Raw genomic sequence first — 21,690 nt, 5'->3', positions numbered from 1 at the left:
GCCAGGGATCGAACCCGCAACCTCATGGTTCCTAGTCGAATTTGTTAACCACTGCGCCACGACGGGAACTCCGGAATTAATTACTGATTGGCATTCATATAACTCACTATATTTCTAGGGAGCTGTTACGGCATTTTCTAAGTGAATAGGGAACGCATGCTACTTTAATAATAAGCTTTAATCCGTAGCCCTCATGTAAGTCATACAGCATATTTTAGTTTCTGGTGGTTTAGGATCTTAATTCCGACACTGCTTCCCTCTACCAATATGAAATTGTGAGTTGACTTCAGAGAAACTGAGAATTTTATGTGCTTCTATTATAGGACGCTTCCAAGACTTGGAAGGCAGATCCAGGCTTAAATAGGAATGTCACCACTTTACCAGCTTTGTAACTTTGGGAAAGTTAATTAACCTCCTTGAAATTCCTTTTCTTTAGCAAAAAGGCGAGTAATGATACCTTGCAGTTTTGGTGAAGAATAAATTGAAACTTAGTACCTAGTTCATAGTTGGGTACTCAATAAAGTTAGCTTATATGAAACTATAAGAGCATTTTAGCTGTTTTTTTTTTTTAGGGTTCTTAAATTAGTATTAGAAAGCTTAAAGGTTACATTTTAATTGTATCTACATTTTTGAGGGTTTGATTTTTGCCTGATGGGCTAATTGTGGGCTTCAACAAAGTTATGTGTCTTCACTGATAAATTTTTTTCTTTCAGATGCCTGGCATATTGACAGTTTCTTGTTCTTTCAGTCATTCATTAATATTCAGAATTGTCTTTAGGTTTGGGAATGTATGAAACACCCCTTTTCCTAGCTCATGAAGAGGAGTCGGGAGGCAGAAGTGTTCCCACTACTCCCCTACAAGTAGCAGCCCCAGGTAGGTATCAAATGCAGATCAGTAGATTATGTGTTTTATTGGTAAAATGGAAACCTGTGATGTATCTTCTAGCTTAAAATTAGGTAAACCCCAAAATCATGGTTTTCATTGCTTTTCTGTGTTTTAATTTTTCAAGTGACTGTATTTACTGAGAGTACCACCTCTGATGCTTCAGAACATGCTTCTCAGTCTGTTCCAATGGTGACAACATCCACTGGCACTTTATCCACAACAAATGAAACAGCAGCAGGTGATGATGGAGATGAAGTATTTGTGGAGGCAGAATCTGAAGGGTAAATGTTTACGTTGTAATTTTTGCTTGCTTACACTTGTCAGACTTTCACATTTGCTTTTTGTTTTTGTTTTTTGGGGATTTTTTTGAAACCAGGAAACAACAGTCTTGTTGAGCTGTGTTTTCAATAGCATCCTGTTACAAAAGTAAACTGAGCCATGTATTTTAGAAAACAAATTTTTGTAGAAAATTGTATATTTTAGGATAGCAATTGTTATTACAGAAGATAATTTTTAAAATGATCATCTCCCTGTAATTTGCATGATGCATTTTAGAACAAAGTATTTCTTCAAAATCACTGGTACCCTTTCTTCAAAATCACTGTAGCTGCTTGAACTTTTCCCAAAGTTCAATCTTTTGTGAAGATTGGGAATAATCAAAAATGACTCACTTTTCCATTTAGTAGTGGGCTCTCAAGCAAACCTCACTTATTTATATGCATTTAGAACTTGGTCTGAAATACTAACTTCTTAAAAATTAGAAACTTTCTAGTAGTTTTCAAGACCTGACTACCTTTTTAACACACCATCTATATCTATAAACAAAGTTTAGCAAAAGAAGTAGCAGTAAGCCAAAGGAGGTGGACAGATTTAATGGGAAGAACCAGGTACGGTGGTCTTGGAAAAGTTTAACTTTTAAGGTAGAACTTGATTTTTTGTAAAATAAAAAAATTAGACTGCTTCATAGTGAGAAGCATAGGTAGACATGGAACCCACACTTCTATGAGCACTCAAAGGTTTTGTTTTATTTAGCAACAATTTTCTCAGTGTAATTACAGGCCATCTCTAGTATATGAGGGAGAACGCGAGTCTATTCTTTGTATCTAACACAGTGCTACTTAATCAGGTGGAAGTTACAGACACTGCTGAAAATACTTAGCTGCCTTTAATCCCACGCCATGTATACAGATCCCTTTATATATGTCATTTTTAACCCACACACTATCTCTGCAAAGTATTGTCTCTATTTTACAAATGAGAGACCTCTGACTCTGAACACATTAAAATAACTTGCTTAGGCTGAACTTCACCAGTTCGTCTCAACTTCAGCAGAGTCATGAGAGAGATTTTTCAGGAACATTGTTATTAAGAGCTGCAGGAACGTTTGCAGGTAATAAAAACTGGAGAGATTCAAGTTACCTTTTAGTCTTCTCTCCCTCACATGGCCTTTCGATGTGCTTTCTTACGTGGGAAAGAGAGATGGATTTAGAGCATTGAACCAGGAGTTCACTTCCCCAAAGCCTGTTTTATCTGGGCTAGAGCCCATAGTGAGATAGAGGTGTTATTAATAGTTGTGACTGTTTTGAATTATTTTAGTCCTTTGCTTTCCTAGAAAGTTTTGTGATTTATCAAAATCTGGATAGTATATCTCCTGTAAATGTCAAGAATGTGAACATCTTTTGTCAGAAAAGAAAAAACACAAAAGAGGAAAAACAAAAATTAACATTGAAACATGCCCTAATGAGGATTAAGGAAAAAGCACTTGAGCTCTCTTTTTCCCCTGCCTTTTGAAAAAGTCTATGGTTACCAGTATCAGAGTCTATAATTTTGGGTAGAGGGGAGCTCTGGGTGGCAGGATATATGCAAAAAAATAAATAAATAAAGAGTTTGGGAACAATTTAGGGATACTTTCTAAGATCAGTTTTGTATTTTGTCACCAATTTTTTTTTTCTTTTTTAGTATTAGTTCAGAAGCAGGCCTAGAAATTGATAGCCAGCAGGAAGAAGAGCCTGTTCAGGCATCGGATGAGTCAGATCTTCCTTCCACCAGCCAGGACCCCCCTTCCAGTTCTTCCGTAGGTGAGTTCCTGCTCTTGACTACAATATGCTTTTATACATCAGACTTGTTTGCGGAAGACAGTGTTCTTTTAATAACAATTTGATGAGTCTTTTTCCCTGGCTTTTAAAATGCTTTTGTTGCTGTAATTGCTTTCTTGTTTATTAACTTGCTTTCTTGTATATTAATACTTTTCTTAGATACCAGCAGTAGTCAGCCAAAACCTTTCAGACGAGTAAGACTTCAGACAACATTGAGGCCAGGTGTCCGTGGTCGTCAGTTTAACAGACAGAGAGGTAAATTTCTGACATACTGATCGTGTGACAGGATGTGGGGTGGTAATAAAGGCAGTGAGTTTTCTAATCCTTAAGCTTCCAACGTTATCTAGTTTTTGAAAAGTGTTCCAAGGGTTGATTAAATAATTATACATCAAGCAAAAGATGTTTACTAATCTATAAGCTTCTTGCAGATAGGTTTATGTACCATAGGTATATAATGAATATGTATTTGTATTTTATTTTTATTCATTTCTTCCTTGAATTCAAAGTAAGAGTTGGAAAAGCTGAAATGTCATAGTGCTATTATGTAATCATTGTTGTTTTACTTCTTATACAGTAGAATAAAGCTTTTGTGACTTGTTCAACTGGTAAAAAAATGTAGAATTTTAACATCTACGTTTTCTAACATAACTAGTAGAGATCGCCTTCATGTCATAAAAACATTATTCTAATTACTGTCATGATTCCCACTGAAGATGTGAAATACTTAAGTTTTTTGTCTACATGCCTAACATACTTGTTCTTGAAATTTTTATAATGAGCTGGGATAAGTGAATACTCTAATTAAGCTAACTTTTTAAAAGATGCATTCAGTTTAATTTTTTTTTCTCTTATAGGTGTGAGCCATGCAATGGGAGGGAGAGGAGGAATAAATAGAGGAAATATTAATTAAATGTTCTGTAAAATGTAATAACTGTGAATAAGATTGCCAGATCTGTTTTAGTGTAATGATTGTCAAGTTTAAAAACATTTTTGTATTTAAATTGCTGTGCTTATCTCAACATTCTTTATTAATAAAATGTATTTCAGTGTCAAAATTTATCATTCTTGTCTTCATTTTAATTAGTTGATTCTTCCATTGCCCATCAGTCTAAGGACAGTTGTACCAGACATTGGATAAGGTCTGCCCAGAACGAGTAGTAACGGCTCTTGCTGTCCTTTGAGGCACATCGATGTTATAATATTGATCTAAATAGAAGAGAAATCATTTTTCAGTTAAAAAGAAAAAACATTTGAACTTAAAAATAATTACTATGCTCAAAAACAGTACTATCATTTTAATATCAGAAATGTTTACTTTAATTAATTTGAACTTTTTGAAAAAGAGGAAAACAATTGCCTTGACAGATTGACCTTTCACTATCTTTCAGTAAAATTAGGTTCAACTCTGCTTTTTCAGAGTAAGAATTTTATAAAAACCAAGTTAATTTAAAAGCTGATTATTCATTTGGGTTTTATTCTTTTAAAAAATACTCTCTGATATCAGTTATATAGGCAGAATAACTTCTGTTTCTGGATTTGTCAGGCAAAAATGTCCCAGGTGATATAAAATTTCAGTTAGTAAAACTAGTTTCTCAGGAACTTCTTTCTGATCTCATGGACTGTGTAATGATGCAAATTGTACAACTTTTGTGGCAAACAAGGCCTTTGTTAAATGCCGCAGGTAATAGAAGTAAAATATTGTTTTCATTCGCGGTTTTACTCAAGTAATTGGATGTTTTGTTGTAATAGGCTTTATTTAATCTCAAGAAAGATAGGGCAAAATTGAATTGCAGTCCAACTTAATTGAAAGTAAAGCAAAAATCCAAGCTTTTTCTTCTTCAGAATAATTAGAATAAGTGATATAATTTATTTATTTGGTCTTTTTAGGGCCACACCCAAGGCATATGGAGGTTCCCAGGATAGAGGGTCTAATTGGAGCTGTAGCCATTGGCCTACACCAGAAGCCACAGCAACACAGGATCTGAGCTGCATCTGTGACCTACACCACAGCTCATGGCAATGCCGGATCCTTAACCCACCAAGGGAGGCCAGGGTTCGAACCCACATCCTTATGGATTCTAGTTGGGTTCGCTAACCACTGAGCCACAAGGGGAACTTCAAGGGATACAATTTAACTTCTCACCTTTAGTCACCATTGAATACTTGTTTTTGCTTTGATTTTATTCATGTTTCCGAGATTGAATCCTATCTTCAGAAAGCTATTAAAATTGTACTTAATAACTTACCTCTAGAGAAAGCATAGTAATCGTAGCCATCAGGTCTTCTGATGTTGGGCAGTGATATAGCTGAAGTAACCACATTCGGAAGTCCTCTCCACAGTGTACTCACTTTAACTTCATTATGAAGGAAACCTGTAGATGACACTTGGAAGGTCTCAGTTTGAAAGGTCTCAGTGTGCTATATTGCAAAGAGCAGCTGTTAGAGTCAGACAGACCTCGATTTTAATCCCACTTTGGTCACTTAGTAGTTCTGTTATCTTGGGTGAGTTAACTTCAGTGCCTCAGCTTTTGCTGTCTCTAATACGGTGCAGATGTTTCCTTTTAGGACCATTTTGAGGGTCACAGGTTTGTTTGCAACATTCTTGGTAAATAGTATTCATTATAATTAAGAAACCTGAATAAATTGCATTTCTAATCCACAAGGAAAGCGAAAATACCTATCTTTGGCTATTCATTGAGGCAAATTGATGGTATGCAGTAATAAACTTAAAGTATTAGGGTTATTTGGTTAGTATTTATATTTAAAAAGCCATACTCGATAAGAAACCGTATAACATTTACATCATGTTGAAAAAATTTTAATAGAGTAAAAAATATTACCTTTGTCTTGGTAAGTGAGTCTGATGGGCGAATACTGAATTCTGATGGTGTGTGTTTTAGAAGGTCCTATAGCACGTTCAAATCGACGCCTCCTAACCTGTGTTGTTTCTCCATACACAGAGTAATGTACTGCAGGCCTTCTTCCAGTGCACTTTGTGATGGGTTCCTGTTTATAAGTATACTGCTGAATGCTGCCACCTATGATGAATTGGAAAATCACATATCACGTGAAAATTAATTTTAATACCCAAAAGAGATGCAAAAGAGCTTTTACGGTGGAAGAAACAATCAGTGCTTTTTCATGTTTTTCAGAAAGTTATATCCAGGCATTAATAATGATTATTATTCAAGGGTATATAAAAATAATTGCTAAACCTTGAAATACTTGTGAGTAAAGCCAACAAATTGCATAGTTACATATTTAACTCTGAAAGTAAATGATGACATTGTTTACATCAATGTCCTGAAAACATATGAAATTGCAATTTGCATGGTGAAAAGGCTAAATACTTCTTACTGCCCTTTGTTTTTATTTTTTGAGAGATTTTTTTATTTTTTATTTGATTCTAGCTATTAAAGATATCTTTTGACAGTAAACCTAATAATAAGTGAAAATACCGCATAAAATGTTCCTGGCAGATCACTTCTTAAAGGTTTTTTAATTTTATCAACACATACCTCGCTTGAAAAAATACACAGATTCAGGTCTGTTCTTGTATTTAGCTATTGAGAGAGCTGCCACTATTTTTCCATTTAGTCCTCCAAAGCCTTTGGAAATCAGTTTGGGATACCCTGCATCTTTTATATCGTTGGTGAAACGCCAGTACTGAGAATCCTGATTAAAAAGAGAAAATGATGGGAGGTTAAATGATGGGAGGTTTCCTGTTTAAAGGTTGAAAAGTGGGGGTGGGGGGGAGGTTAGGAACTCATTGTTACATTTATGTATAAGGAGAAAGTTTTAAGTGTTAACATTTTATTAAATTTTAATGATAGAATATTTAAAATATGGAGACCCTTCTGAAATAGAGATTAAACTGATTTATGTTACCATAATAATTTTTAAAAGAAACTAGTTGCTGATTTCTCTCACAAAGATATTTTTCTTACCTTAAAGAAAAAAGTTTTTCTTTCACAGTTGCATCTAGTAAAAACAGTATCAATGGGGGAGGGAATGCCCCAAACTTCAGTAATTCTACGAGGTGGAGATGGTGGAGTGAATGGATTTAGCATCCAGAAATAATGACCTAAAATTAAAAGTGATAGATCAGCTTACAAGCTGAATGAAAATTAAACCTAACCCAGAAAAAATCAAAATGAAATCTTTCAAAAATAGTTGGTCATAAAGAAAGAGATTCAAAGTTAACAAGCACTGTATAATGAAGTTTAGTCAGAATTGTGAGCACTAATACAGAAGGTGATATTTGAACATTTGTGAGAGTAGCTATCTCTCAAGTCTGAAATTTAGCATAGCTTTTGAAATATTTTAAATATTTGTTTTGTAGTTTTGTAGTTTCTCTAGAAAGAGCCTTCTGGCTTTGTGATTTACAGACAGACACTTATCTCTCCATTTCTTTATCTGTTAGAATTAAGGAATTAACAAATGACCAGTTTGATACTTTAATATGTTTAATTTTGTTAACCCAATATTCTGGTATTTGCCCTCAGGTTCTTATAATATTGTGTGAGGTAAGTTTATTAGTCAAATTTCCCTCCAGAAAACTCAACCCAAACTTGTACTTTCCTGTGACTCTGATTCTCATAAATGCCAAGAACAAAATGAGGGGCAGAGAAAGAAATGTGTGCAAAACTCACCTCGAAATGCCACTAATGTCCCATTGTGCAAAGTAGTCAGTCCATCTACTGGCCTACCGTTGCATAAATTAGTCTCATCTAAAATAAATTAACAAAAATTAAGCCAATAAAAAACAAAATCAGAAAAGTGTTTATTTCAAATCCTCCCACTGGGTTCTGTTTCCACTGTTCTCCTAAGTCCTTGAGTATAGTTTGAGGTACACATATTTCAAAGGTGAAAAAAGAATGATATAGTTTTTTACTTAAAGGAGAATATTATTCCAAAAGTGTCATATAAAAACAGATTATGGATTGGAATGGGTCAGGATACCTGAACTTCATGTCAATTAGATAAATATTAGTCATTTATTCTCAGTGTGAAATTCTGTTTTTCAGTTCTGATTGCCCTGTGGAATTGGTTTGGAAAGAACATTGCAGATTTTTGCTTTGCATTATACTTTTTTTTTTTAAGTAGAGGTCCAACTAAATGTTTTTTACATTCTACATGATGTCTCTGCTTCTGACACAGATGCACCAAATTCTTAATAGCTTATTACTGAGTTTTCCAAATACCAAATAGACATACTGTGATTACCCCTCTGCTCACCTACAGAGAAGATGTAAAATTTCACAAGTTAACAAGGTCAAGGTTCTAGATAATATATACCAGGAGAGTAATACTAAACAGGACATTCTGGTTCAAAAAGATATGTTAACATTGCCAATTTTAAAAGTGAAAGTAGCTGATCATATCACCTGGAAACATGGGGTTGATGCCAATGCCTTGATTGTATCCTCTGACTGTGAAATCAGTGCCTGGAATAACGATAGGAGTTAACACAGGGGGCCTGGGAATCAGCTGAGGTTTTTCTCCTTCAGCAGTATCTGCGTCTTCATTCTTTGGGTTTATGTCAATTATTTCTGGGTTGGGAGTTTGTTGAGGAATGGTGGTGGTTTGGAGCGTGGCTTCTGCTAAAGCAGTAGGGCTCGTTTTAGGCAGTGCTGATGTCGTCGACTTTGGGGGAGTTGGCGTGGTCTTTGGTTTTCTCCCTTTAGGTGCCTTTGGCTTTTTGGTGGAAGTGGGCTTTTTGGGTGCTTTGGTTGGCCTTGGGGGTTTAGGAGTTGTCACTTGAGAATTAGTGGCTCTATCTTTTGGTATTGATGTTGTTTGTTCAGGTTTGCTCATAGCCTTTTCGGTTGTCTTTTTTGTTGTTGTCATTACTTTGGGTACAAGAGTTGTTGCTTTAAGAGTAGTTTTGGATGATGTCGTGGTATCTTCAGTTGGGGTAGATGTTACTTGTGTGGTTGTGATTTTGGATTCACTGGCCTTTTCTTCTGTTTTAATTGCTGTTTCTGTTACAGTCTTAGGTGCAGCAGTTGTCATTTCAGGTGTAGTATACATGTCCTTTTCTGTGTCCTTGTCTTTAGCTCTTGTAGTCATTTCAGGTTTGGTCACTGTAGGAGCCTTGGTTGTAGGTACAGTAGGCTCCTTGGGACTGTTTTCAAGAGCCTTTGGTGTGGGTTCTACAGCAGACTCAGGAGTTGATTTAGCAGAGTTCTTGGGAGTAGTGGGAGGTCCCATGGTGGTAGTTGAAGTAGAGGCCTCTGAGGTGATTGGAGCAGGTATCTCAGGAGAACTTGGAGTGGGTTTTTTGGGGGTGGCAGGAGCTGGCTCCTTGGTGGTAGGTGCAGCTTCATTGGTGATGGTGGGTGCGGCCTCCCTGTTGGTGGTGAGATCTGGCTTCTCGGGGGTGGGGGGTACAGGCTTCTTGGGGGTGGTGGGAGCTGGCTCCTTGGGGGTGGTGGGTGCAGGCTCCTTGGGGGGTGGTGGGAGCTGGCTCCTTGGGGGTGGTGGGAGCTGGCTCCTTGGGAGTGGTGGGAGCTGGTTCCTTGGGGGTGGTGGAAGCTGGTTCCTTGGGAGTGGTGGGAGCTGGTTCCTTGGGGGTGGTGGGAGCTGGCTCCTTGGGAGTGGTGGGTGCAGTTTCCTTGGGGATGGTGGAAGCTGGTTCCTTGGGGGTGGTGGGAGGTGGTTCCTTGGGGGTGGTGGAAGCTGGTTCCTTGGGGGTGGTGGGAGCTGGTTCCTTGGGAGTGGTGGGAGCTGGTTCCTTGGGGGTGGTGGGAGCTGGCTCCTTGGGAGTGGTGGGTGCAGTTTCCTTGGGGATGGTGGAAGCTGGTTCCTTGGGGGTGGTGGGAGCTGATTCCTTGGGGGTGGTGGTGGGTGTAGGCTCCTTGGTGGTGGTAGTGGGTGCAGGCTCCTTGGGGGTGGTAGGAGCTGGCTCCTTGGGGGTGGTGGGTGCCAGCTCCTTGGTGGTGGTGGGTGCAGGCTCCTTGGGGGTGGTGGTGGGTGCAGGCTCCTTGGGGGTTGTGGGAGCCGGTTCCTTGGGGGTTGTAGGAGCTGGCTCCTTGGGAGTAGTGGGTGCAGACTCCTTGGAGGGGGTGGTGGGTGCAGGCTCCTTGGGGGTTGTGGGAGCCGGTTCCTTGGGGGTCGTGGAAGCCAGTTCCTTGGGGGTTGTAGGAGCTGGCTCCTTGGGGGTTGTGGGAGCCGGTTCCTTGGGGGTCGTGGAAGCCGGTTCCTTGGGGGTTGTAGGAGCTGGCTCCTTGGGAGTAGTGGGTGCAGACTCCTTGGAGGGGGTGGTGGGTGCAGGCTCCTTGGGGGTTGTGGGAGCCGGTTCCTTGGGGGTCGTGGAAGCCGGTTCCTTGGGGGTTGTAGGAGCTGACTCCTTGGAGGGGGTGGTGGGTGCAGACTCCTTGGGGGTGGTGGTGGTTGCAGGCTCCTTGGGGGTGGTGGTGGGTGCAGGCTCCTTGGGGGTGGTGGTGGGTACAGGCTCCTTGGGGGTTGTGGGAGCCGGTTCCTTGGTCGTGGAAGCCAGTTCCTTGGGGGTTGTAGGAGCTGGCTCCTTGGAAGTGGTGGGTGCAGACTCCTTGGAGGGGGTGGTGGGTGCAGACTCCTTGGGGGTGGTGGTGGTTGCAGGCTCCTTGGGGGTGGTGGTGGGTGCAGGCTCCTTGGGGGTGGTGGTGGGTGCAGGCTCCTTGGGGGTGGTGGTGGGTACAGGCTCCTTGGGGGTTGTGGGAGCCGGTTCCTTGGGGGTGGTGGGAGCTGGTTCCTTGGGAGTAGTGGGTGCAGACTCCTTGGAGGGGGTGGTGGGTGCAGGCTCCTTGGGGGGTGGTGGTGGGTGCAGGCTCCTTGGGGGTGGTGGTGGGTGCAGGCTCCTTGGGGGTTGTGGGAGCCGGTTCCTTGGGGGTCATGGAAGCCAGTTCCTTGGGGGTTGTAGGAGCTGGCTCCTTGGAAGTGGTGGGTGCAGACTCCTTGGAGGGGGTGGTGGGTGCAGACTCCTTGGGGGGGGTGGTGGTGGGTGCAGGCTCCTTGGGGGTGGTGGTGGGTGCAGGCTCCTTGGGGGTGGTGGGAGCTGATTCCTTGGGGGTGGTGGTGGATGCAGGCTCCTTGGGGGTGGTGGGAGCTGGTTCCTTGGAGGTGGTGGTGGGTGAAGGCTCCTTGGGGGTGGTGGGAGCCGGTTCCTTGGGGGTGGTGGGAGCTGGTTCCTTGGGAGTGCTGGGTGCAGACTCCCTGGAGGTGGTGGGAGCCAATTCTTTGCGGGTGGTGGTAGCTGGTTCCTTGGGGGTGGTGGTGGGTACAGGCTCCTTGGTGGTGGTAGATACAGGCTCCTTGGGGGTGGTGGCAGCCGGTTCCTTGGGGGTGGTGGGAGCTGGCTCCTTGGGAAAGGTGGGTGCAATTTCCTTAGGCATGGTGGGAGCTTGTTCCTTGGGAGTGGTGGAAGCTGGCTCCTTGGTGGTGGTGGTGGGAGCTGATTCCTTGGGGGTGGTTGGAGCTGGTTCCTTGGGGCTGGTAGTGGGTGCAGGCTCCTTAGGGGTGTTGGAAGCTGGATCCTTGGGGGTGGTGGGAGCTGGCTCCTTGGGGGTGGTGGGTTCAGGCTCCTTGGGGGTGGTGGAAGCTGGCTCCTTGATGGTGGTGGGAGCAGGCTCCTTGGGACTGGTGGGACTTTGCTTCTTCGTGGTGGTGGGTGCAGGCTCCCTGGTGGTGGTAGGTATAGGCCCCTTGGTAGTGGGAGAAGGCTCCTTGGGAGTGGTGGGTACAGGCTTCTTGGTAGTGGGAGCAGGGGATTTGGTTGTGGTTTCAGCTTTGGGTGTAGATGTAGCAGGAACTTCAGATGTGGGTGCAAAATCTTTAGTAGTTGTCTCTTTAGCTGAAGCAGTCTGTTTATTTGTTGTAGAAGTCTCTTTCGTTTCAACTGTTGTCTCCTTATTGGCTGTGGAAGGTGTCACTTTTGTTGTCTCAGAATTAGGTGGAAGACTGGGTTTAGGAATAATTGGTTTTACTGTTGTAATCTTGGGAGTTGTGGTAACTTTGTTACTGCGTTGAGTGGTGGGAATGTCAGGAGTTGGGATGAGCTTGATATCACCATTGTTCAGCCCACTTCCAGCGTCATCTATAACTGGTGGTTCTGGGGTAGGTTTCTTTTTAGGAGTTCTCTTCTTCTTCTTGTTGTCTTTTACTAGAGAAAAAGATATACATCTTTTATTTCTGTATAGTTTTTTTTCTTTAATAGTGACATGAAGATGTCATCCTTATCGTTAACTCGCTGTGTGTCTTTAGGCAATAACTAACCTCTAACACGTCTACTAATTTATCATAAAATGGTAAATACTCAGCCTATCTCATTGATATATTTTAGGGAATGAATGAGATAAGAGGTGAGGAACACAACTAAAACTCAATACGATTAATACATGGAAGCAAGTGGCAATTTTAAAATTATCAACATGATCAATAACACTAATTCAGCTCTTTATATTAATGTTCTTCGCCCCTCACTTTCTCAGCTTTTCTTATTTCTTTTTGCTCAGTGCCCTTTCCTTCCTATTGGAAACCCAGTTCCAAAATCTTGTAGGCTCACTGTGCCAATTCCCCCAGAGGCCTCTATAACTACAACCAAAGAATCTGCTCCAGTCCTGTTCCCAAGCACATGGCTATTAGCTGCTTTCTTTCCTCTGCCCACCTAAATTCAGCAGTCCTGGAGGATATAAAGAGATTAGGATGCCACGGCAGCAAAAAGACCCTATTTAAAAGATTTCCCATAGCAGCTATCCTATAGGTGAGCTTCAGAGCCCAAGAGGCACATCATTGAGTTGAGTTCCATGTAGTAAACACTTGTATTGTGTACAAGACTCTGGATAACTCAAAGATTAACTATCTGGCTATTCAGCTAGAAAGAAGGCTTCAGAGGAAATCATAACCCCCCAGAAAATAGAGTTCTTTACAACTACGGTATCCAAACTCCAGTATTTCCTGGAGAAAGAGAATGTATTTTAGAAATTCAGAAAGTAGCAAAAAGCAGAACAAAGTGAATCTATTTTGAGCATGTAATAGCCAATTCTGTAGCACATTCTCTACGACAGAAAAACAGCCAGATGTGACCTATAATTTATTAGGAAAAGACTAAAAAGCATCTGTCAGATGTGGATAATAATATTGCCTTTCCCAGAAAGACATATGAGAATTTAATGGATTCATGTTTTAAAACACTTAAAGAAGTATATGAGTGTTTGATAAATAAAAATAAAAATTTCTTTAAAAAAGAAATCTGGGGAATGAAAAATGACAACAGCAGATAGAGGAAAGAGAAGAAAGAGAAATGATACCAGGTAGACAGGAATCAAAATAGAAAACCATTGTCATCTCTGGCGCCAGCCTGTGGTTCCACAGTTGCTGCTATAGCATCTTCTTATCCTTTGCTTATAGAGTGGTTTCTTAGCTGCTTGGCACTCATTTCCTATGGGAAATTTTCATTGCTGCCTTCTAAAGACATGTTTATGAAGTCACATACCCCCCCAGCAAATATTGAAATGTCTTCAAATCACTCTACCCACACACATTCTGTTTCGATCATTGTTGTTGGCACAGCATTGATATAGTCATTGATCTTTATCAATGCTCAAACCTTTGGGTTTCTTCTTTAATTCTCTATTAGCAGCTGAATTTTTAGAAGACTTGATTTTCCGAATAGTTGAAGAGGAAGAGGAAGAGGAGGAGGAAGACTCTTGATTTTCAGAAACAGAATGTTCTATAAATCAAATAAAAACGTTGATCACACCAACTGTGATTTAAAGCAAAAAGGAAACCGCCAGTCCAAATAACAAGAAATGCTGCTTATTGATCTACAAATACCTATGTTCTGCTAAATGTCAGTTAAAAGTAAGTACCTGAGCCTGTTTCACAGATATTAGCAATATAACTGTATAACTTCTTATATCTCACAGAATCAAGCTGTTGTACAAAGAAAATCATGGGCTTTTTTAAGTCCATGATTATTGGACTAAAATTTGTTTCCTCTGATTACTTTAACCTTGAACCATACTGAGTTTGGTAAATAAGGAAAATAAATAACTGTTTATACTTTGGCTTAAACTTTGACTTAATTAAAACAAACAAGCAAAATGTGCGACGCGCCTTTAATGATTCAGAATATCACCCCATTCTATGAGGAGTCTTACAAAGTCGTCCACCTACAAGTGTTTTATCTCAGAAACCTCCCTTTGTTACATCTGTCATCTTCCTACCTTCTGTTATCTCCTCTGATTCTATAACTTTCTTAGTCTTCTTCTTGTTTGGTGATTTGGGTGAACGTTTGATTGTTGATTTGATGGTTTGAGATGCTCCTGGAGGCGGAGGTGCAGTCTTTGAAGATGGTGGTGATGTGGGATTATGCACTGAGGCCAAGCAAGATAGGTCAGTTAACATCGTGTTTCAGATTCATCAGCAAGTCTAACTGAGAGAGGTACGGATGCATCTGGCTTCAAGAGTAGTTGCTGGTGAAAACCATTACAGGTAAGCTCTTAGCCCAGCACTCATTACTCCAAACTAATTAATTCTGAGGATGCACTGCTATAAAAAAAAAATTAACTCTCAAATTGTTGTAAATTATGACTGGGAGCGAAGGCTCACAAGTTGGAAGTCTTGAATGCCAGTTCTAGATCTGCAAGGCTTTATTGTGACCTTGGGTAAATGGGCAAACCCTCTTGAATGCCTCTTTTCTTGCTTACAAACAGATGTTTCTTCTAGATGATATCTGAAGGTATTTACCTGCCTAAAAAATACTTAACTCTGAGCTCCATCTTTGTGCCTTATGTGATATAAAAATAATCCCTGCATGTGGTTGACAGATATTTGTGCTCTTGAGAAGAAAATAAAAATTATGCTTCCTGTTTTCATATTCATCTAAGTCAAATGGTACCAATTTTCTTTTCATTGATTTTAAGTACAAAAATTCTAGCCGAATATTTATTCCTGTAAGAATTTCACACCTTCACATTATACTTTCCTCAAAATATATTGCCCTTCTCCAAGATAAACAGCTGTTAATGGTTTATGTGGATCTTTTAAACCTTTTATCACCCCCACTCTCTGGCCCTTTTCTTGTCTAGAAGAGAAGACATGGAACATGTTTTGATCCTTAGGAACCAGAAGGAAAGGGACTTCGGAAAGGTAAGAAAGCAGAGAATGGGAGTTGGAAGGAGATGCTCTGAGTAGAGGACAGGGGTGATAAATACTGCTGCTCTTACCAAACTGCTGCTCACAACTCCAGTTCTGCATCTCCGTGAGCTGACCACCAGTCACCTCCATCTTTCTCCTCCAAACCCACAAAAATGCCCTATACCTCAACTTGAAAACCAGTTCTGCCACATTGTAGCTAGAGAACTTGATCAAAATGCTTAACCTCTTGGACTGTCTTCTCATCCACATTCAGAGGTACTTGGCTGCTACATTTCCTTCAATTCTTAAACTGTTACATTTGAGCCATATAGATGCCTATAGGTGGTATCTATAGCAGTCTTAAAACAACAAAGTGTTTTGATTTTTTTTTTAATGAAGTACTGAAGCACTAGCTGATGCCTTTATTTTTGGTTGAACCCTGACTGTCTCTGAATTCTATAAGTGAACCATTATGTTCAACAATTTTTTCATTGCATTGTATATAAATTTTAGGTTATCTGACCTACTACTTGGTAGCAAAAACTATTGTCTTATTAACATGTTCTCGCAATGCTTTATCATTCCCTAACCAGCTTCCCTCCCCACTCATCTCTACCCAAAATAAATTCTTAAAATTTTGTCTCGAAGCCAAAACAGTTATCAGAGTAATGAGTCAATACGTAGCACTCCTGGGTCCTTCTGAAAGCAGCAGGAACTCTGTATTCTGAGATTTTGACTATGAGGGTGTTGTCTCTACTATTTTTGGAATGCTTTCCAATGAAAACATTGAAGAGCTAAAAAATTCCTCAACTATGCTGATTAATAGTTTTCCATCCTCTTTCTCCACTGTTTGAAAGAAGCAGAAGGTGAAGTTTTGTTTAAAGAAAATGCTAAGATTGTGCAAGCCATGCTTATTTTCACTTTTACCTCCACAGATATTGTCTTAACAAAGTAGGATTAAGAACAAATATTTGGTAAAAGGAAGGAATCCATTATTTTAAATCTTTTTCTTTTTCTTTTTCTTTTTCTTTTTCTTTTTTTTAATATGGAGGCTTTTATGACACTCTCAGAGTACTCCTTCAGGACCCATTACCAGAGAAGTGGATTTTAAAATGGAACGATCTCTTGTTATTGACTCCACACATGGGCAGACAGCATTTAGATAGGGACTATGGAGGGCCTATAGAGATGGGAAGGGAAATACAAAGGACAGTTAACTTCTGGGCAGGTTTGCCTATAGATGTAATGCTTTAAACTAACTCATAAATTTACTCCTTCAGAGAAGCTGAACGGGTTGATTCTGTCCTTAAATAAACTTCAAAAAACACTGAAAGCAAAAGTACAGATAGCTCAAAGGACAGTTGACTTTAGGATGAGCACCATAGAGTAAGACAAGAAATCATCAGATGAGCCAGTAACTGTTGATTTAACCTGAAACGAACCATACCTGTAGGAGAAAAAAAATGTACACTTGGCCCCTGTCCTCTCTGTTACCCAGCCTGTGCTCTCTTGCCCTCCTGGAGCCTGGCTGAGCCAGGGAGTGCTTGAGAAGAAGCATTCCTTCTCTGATTCATCTTGGTGAAACGAAGTTAATACGAAATTAGCGTGTATGTTAGTAAAAGCAGGACCTGAGGTGGCCTGCGTGTTAGACATTGTCAGTGAAGCCAAAATAAGTGCACAGATCTGGCTGTATTGAGATGCTTACCTTCTTCACAAAAATTGTCATAATCGGAGCAGCACTTGCCATACTTCTTACAATCAGAGTCACAGTCACACTCCCTTCCTCTTGCAAAGGACTCGAAGCAGCGGCCTCTACAGGAAAGCTCTACCCAGAGCAAAACAAAACATGATGAGTTATTGATTATGCAGTCAGTCATGCCCCTGTATTGATATTTCCACCTTATAGCCAAAAGTGCTCCAGAGTTCCAAAAGTGCATAGCTAAGTCTTTTATTTGGAATTTGGAAAATGGATAATTTCCCAAATGGAGGCAGCCTAAGTCAGGAAAGAAATGTGGTGACTTAGGGAAATTTTCTTGCCCTTCAAGGCTCCAAGAGACACCCCAATTGCTGCCTGAGTCATTTCATGTGCAGGCAGTGGAAAACTGGAAACTGTCCAAGTTAAGTCCCTGTTATATAAATTCCCTCTGTCCTCTTCTTCCCACATCACTACTTTTTAAATAGATTTTTATTAATTGAACTTGCCTATTCTATAACAGTATATTCTGAAGCACTGGCTTAATATAAAGAGATCACCATTTATGCTCAAAAATCACTTATAGTACAGACATTTCTGTTATAATAAACTGAGCATAGTATAGAGTTGGAAGATTTCAGCCTAATTTCATGGTATGGACTACATAAGAGAAGCCTGATCCTTTCCAAAAACACCCTTGGTTAGAGCCACGATAATTTACCAAGGCCTATTTGAAATAATTACCTTACACAACACGTAAATTATACAACACTGTATTCATCAACTTCACATGCAAATTCTAAAGCAAATATAACTTTCAACTGCTTTTAATTGTAATTTTTATAAATATGAAATGTTTTGGCATTAACAACAAAACGATCCAAAATATGTTTAAGTGACGTACCACTCATAATTTAAAATTCATACCCTTTGGATTTTAACTGAAATTCATCATTAAACAGTCATCATTAAATACTTTAAAGTGCCTTTTTCAAGTAATTTAGAAACATCAATATCAAAAAAGTCAAGCAGTAGACAAGATTACTTTAACATCCATGAATTCTTTCGGTGAAGCTATTGAAAGACCCCATTACTACGTAATTACCTCTCCGATTAACAGCAAAGAATTGCTCATTACTATTTACTTAATAGGTCCTGAGTCACAGTATGAAGTCTATTTAAAACAAGACAGGATAGTTGTGCAAGTGACGGGTTTGCAGGCTTCTTTCCCCTCCCCCCAGTGGTCACAAGCTCTGACACCAACCTCAGGCACAGCACACAGCAACATTTATGCAAGGGAAGGGAAAGGCACTTCAGCACGAAGTGGAATAGTGTGACGACAGCACTGCAAGGGGTGCAAGGGGACTCTCACAAGACATGTGCTTGACAGAGGAGACGCAAGCTCTCAGGACTTACCCATAGTGCAGACTTTCTTGAAGTCAGGGCAGCACTCCATGTAGTGTTGACAGTTATAATCACAGTTGCAGGTGGCATCTCTAGAATACCCTTCCCCACATCTCCCTGCACAGCTTGATAAATCTAAAAGTACACAATACTAGCGTGAACATGGCCAAACCACTTTACAAAAGGAAGGAGGTCTGATGAGGACAAAGCCACTGGGGGGAGGGAGAATTTTATCAAATGGAAAAGGTCAGGAATGATGAGTTATTGATTATACAGTCAGTCATGCCCCTGTAGCTTTGGGTCCAGGTGGGTGATCTTTGCCTGATCTCCTAGGTAACCTTGATCATGCTGCTTTATTCTTTATTAGACTGAGAAAATAAATACACTTTTGAAAATCAGGCTAGGTAAATGCTTTGCATAAAGAGGGTGGTATTGGGGTGGGGTGGGGAAGGGGCGTTGGCTCCAGCTCTATGGAAGCTGCTACTCAGATGATGACTAACTGCCATTTACCGAGCATCTTGGTGCTGGGCACTGTGTTTTTTCTTTATCTCTAATGCTTATGAAAATGTTGCCAGGACAGTATTAGTAGTCTTTTCATTAGAGATAAGAAAGCTGAAACACAGAATTTTAATAAATTTTTCAAGGGCACCAGGGCAGTTAATAGTTCCAGTATCTATGTTTTACAGGTCAGTTAATGCCTCTTGACAGTTCAAATCGACCTCTTTCACCCTCAGAAGTCTCCTGATTTGGATAATAACTTACATGGTCATCCTAAGGAAACAGCCTTAGAATAAACTCTAATATATCTGATTCTAAAATCCCAACTTTTCCCATCCAATCACACGGTCTCTCCTTCCTGATGATGCACTTACAGCAAGCTGCTTATGCCCCCACAGACTTTCCTAGGCTCCTGCTCCTTTCATTGCTGGAGGTAACTGGGTTCTTTAAATGTTAGGGAAATCAGAGTGCTTCCAACCACTACTACAGGGAGTACAAAATAGCTCTTGAAAAGCATCTGGGCATGAATATAAGGTCATAAACAGAGTTATTTGGAGTAGAAAAAACTAAAATAAAAGCATAATCTTTAAATATATTTTTAAATCATTTGGAAAACATCTTGAAGACCACCCCCCACTCCAGAGATAACCACAGAAGTGTAACAACCAAATGCATCTCTGGAATAGAAATTGGCAGGTGCAATGTCCTAAATCCATAGAGACACAGTAAAACACACTGGAAAAAAAACCTCCAAATAATGAGTTCAGGAAAGTTAAAGTCTTAATATGCAAATAACAGAGTAACTATTAAGACAACTTTCGGAACTTTTTTACATACATACGTGCACAATACATACAAAAATGCTTATCATATATAGTGTATGTATATAAATACATATATTATATATAAAGAAAAAAGAATGGGAAAACAATTGAGAAGACACGAAAAGCAGACAAAACAACATCAAAAGGTTATTCTTTTATAACTAGTAGATTTCTGAAAATCAGTTATTACAGGAACAGTTTATTTCCATAGATTTAATGACTGTCCTAATTTTATTGATGTTAAATAATTCATTTACTTAAAGTAAAACTGTTTTAGTGAACAAGCAATTTTATTACAGAGGAGAGGTATATTAGGAAATGCACTCAGTGTTATGAACCTTGTAATCTTATTCTGAGCAAGTGGAAGGATTTGGAGATACCAGAGTAGTCATCATACCTGATTAAATATTTATATTTGCTTTCGTGCATTTTTCCACCTTTTCTTATCTAAGTGATTCTGAAACTATGTCCATGGCAGGCAGCTAGGCCTCATGCTCAGATTCATGAGACTTTCCTGGAAATGTCTACTTTATAAATGTAGGTTTGCCCTAACAATCATGCACCTTGATTTTTCTTCTCTCAGATTTTGCTTATAAAAGAGAGAAAGAGAGAGAGAGAGAGAGAGAGAGAGAGAGAGAGAGAGAGAGAGAGAGAGAGAGAGAGAGAGAAAGAAAGAAAGAAAGAAAGAAAGAAAGAAAGAAAGAAAGAAAGAAAGAAAGAAAGAAAGAAAGAAAAAGAAAAAAAAGGAAACAAAAATCTGAAGTTTAGGGTAATTGTCACTAATCTGCTTTGTGATCCTAGAGACTTCTGCTAAGGTGATTAAACTGAGTGTACCTTAACATTGTCTAGAAATGAATAAAAAGAACCATTCATCCAAGACTGACTGTTTTGGAAGAGCTGTGAGTAAGTAGTTCAATACAATGACACGAAATGATGTTCACACCTGTATAAATTCATAGGTGGGTGAATATTCCTTTTTTCAAAAAGAAAGAACACTTTCAAGATTAATAAAATGCATTTGAAACATTGTAAATGTTCATTGTAACATGGTATCTATATCTGCATGATGCCAGAATAAATTCTCTATCAACAATTTATTTGATGTAAAAAACTAGTTAAATATCTTTAGAATTATGTAAGAAAATTATATGCTACTTAAATATCATTCCTTTCAATTAATCTGATGATATTGTTTAACTCCAGCATAGTTTTATTGTGTAAGTGTCTGTGCTTTTTAAACCTGTGGGAGAGCCATAGGGGTAATGAATACAAAAATTATTCTATGGAAAAGTTCAAAGCTTCGTAAAAGACTTCATAATCCATGAGAAAAATGCTTATAAATATCCTACACATTCCACATAATTTTAAGGTTGTATTATGTATTAAACTCAAACAAATACATCTTTTTAGAAATCTATTTCTTTTGTCATCATAAAAGTCAGGACTTATGATTAGCAATAGTTAATAAATAAGGTTCAGTTACCTTGAGAAGAAACTTGTTGAATCAAAATAACAGAAAGCGGCAGGAACAAGTAAATGGGAAGTATTTTCCACTCCATGATTGTTTTCTGATACTGAGCCCTCACTGAAAAGAAAAGTAACAGAAATCTCACCGTTAATTTATGCCTGCTTTAAAATGCAATTTAATGCTAAGATCATCCCATTCTTGAAACAAGACTTTTAAAAGTAATCAGCCTTAATTCATTATAAGTATTTGACCATTAGATTTAATCTTATACAGAAAAAAATCATCAAATCACCATCTCAGTCATGTTACTGACCGTTTTAATACTTTAATACATTTCAATAGAATCTCCCAAAATAGAAAACAGAATTATCTTAAAACTCTATCCAAATTATAGCAGGTACTTACAATGAAAAGTTTAAATCCTCTCTTGGGAAAAAAATAACAACCAGCTTCAATAAAATTTAACAAACAGAGTTATTGTTCCAACTTTCCCTTAACTCTCAATATAAATTTATAGGCTTCCAGCAGGTGTATTTCATAAATGTGATCCTTTTCAAAACTTTCCAACTACTAGCCTTATAAATATTTTTCAAATACCTGTAATAAAATATGTCCCTATTGAATTGAAAACACATATAATTCCATGAAGCCAGTTAACTTGGACACTTACCCGTCAAAGAAGAGATGAATTTCTCCAGTGT

The 21,690-nt window shown here is 39.2% G+C and overlaps 2 protein-coding genes across 3 annotated transcripts in view; one reads left to right on the top strand and one right to left on the bottom strand.

Moving 5' to 3' along the window:
• TPR (translocated promoter region, nuclear basket protein) overlaps positions 1–4,041 on the top strand; it is a 60,414-nt gene extending 56,373 nt beyond the window's left edge. For both annotated transcript variants that reach the window (XM_047753998.1, XM_047753999.1), the window contains exons 48-52: positions 779–874; positions 1,011–1,167; positions 2,846–2,964; positions 3,142–3,237; positions 3,837–4,041. In XM_047753998.1, coding sequence (XP_047609954.1) covers positions 779–874; positions 1,011–1,167; positions 2,846–2,964; positions 3,142–3,237; positions 3,837–3,892 — 524 coding nt within the window. In that variant the 3' untranslated portion in view covers positions 3,893–4,041. The remainder of the gene's footprint in view (positions 1–778; positions 875–1,010; positions 1,168–2,845; positions 2,965–3,141; positions 3,238–3,836) is intronic.
• Positions 4,025–21,101, bottom strand: PRG4 (proteoglycan 4). The gene is given in 14 exon segments (XM_047754004.1): positions 4,025–4,188; positions 5,229–5,354; positions 5,823–6,020; positions 6,501–6,657; positions 6,930–7,066; positions 7,635–7,712; positions 8,370–9,226; positions 9,441–10,777; positions 10,779–12,124; positions 13,571–13,693; positions 14,190–14,339; positions 16,808–16,927; positions 18,212–18,334; positions 21,005–21,101. Coding segments are annotated over 14 exon segments (4,926 nt in total). The 5' UTR covers positions 21,081–21,101; the 3' UTR covers positions 4,025–4,090.
• Positions 21,102–21,690: the final 589 nt, after the last annotated feature.

Source organism: Phacochoerus africanus, chromosome 11 (assembly GCF_016906955.1).
Source record: "Phacochoerus africanus isolate WHEZ1 chromosome 11, ROS_Pafr_v1, whole genome shotgun sequence".
Lineage (NCBI taxonomy): Eukaryota > Metazoa > Chordata > Mammalia > Artiodactyla > Suidae > Phacochoerus > Phacochoerus africanus.
This window is presented reverse-complemented; position numbering and strand designations above follow the sequence as displayed.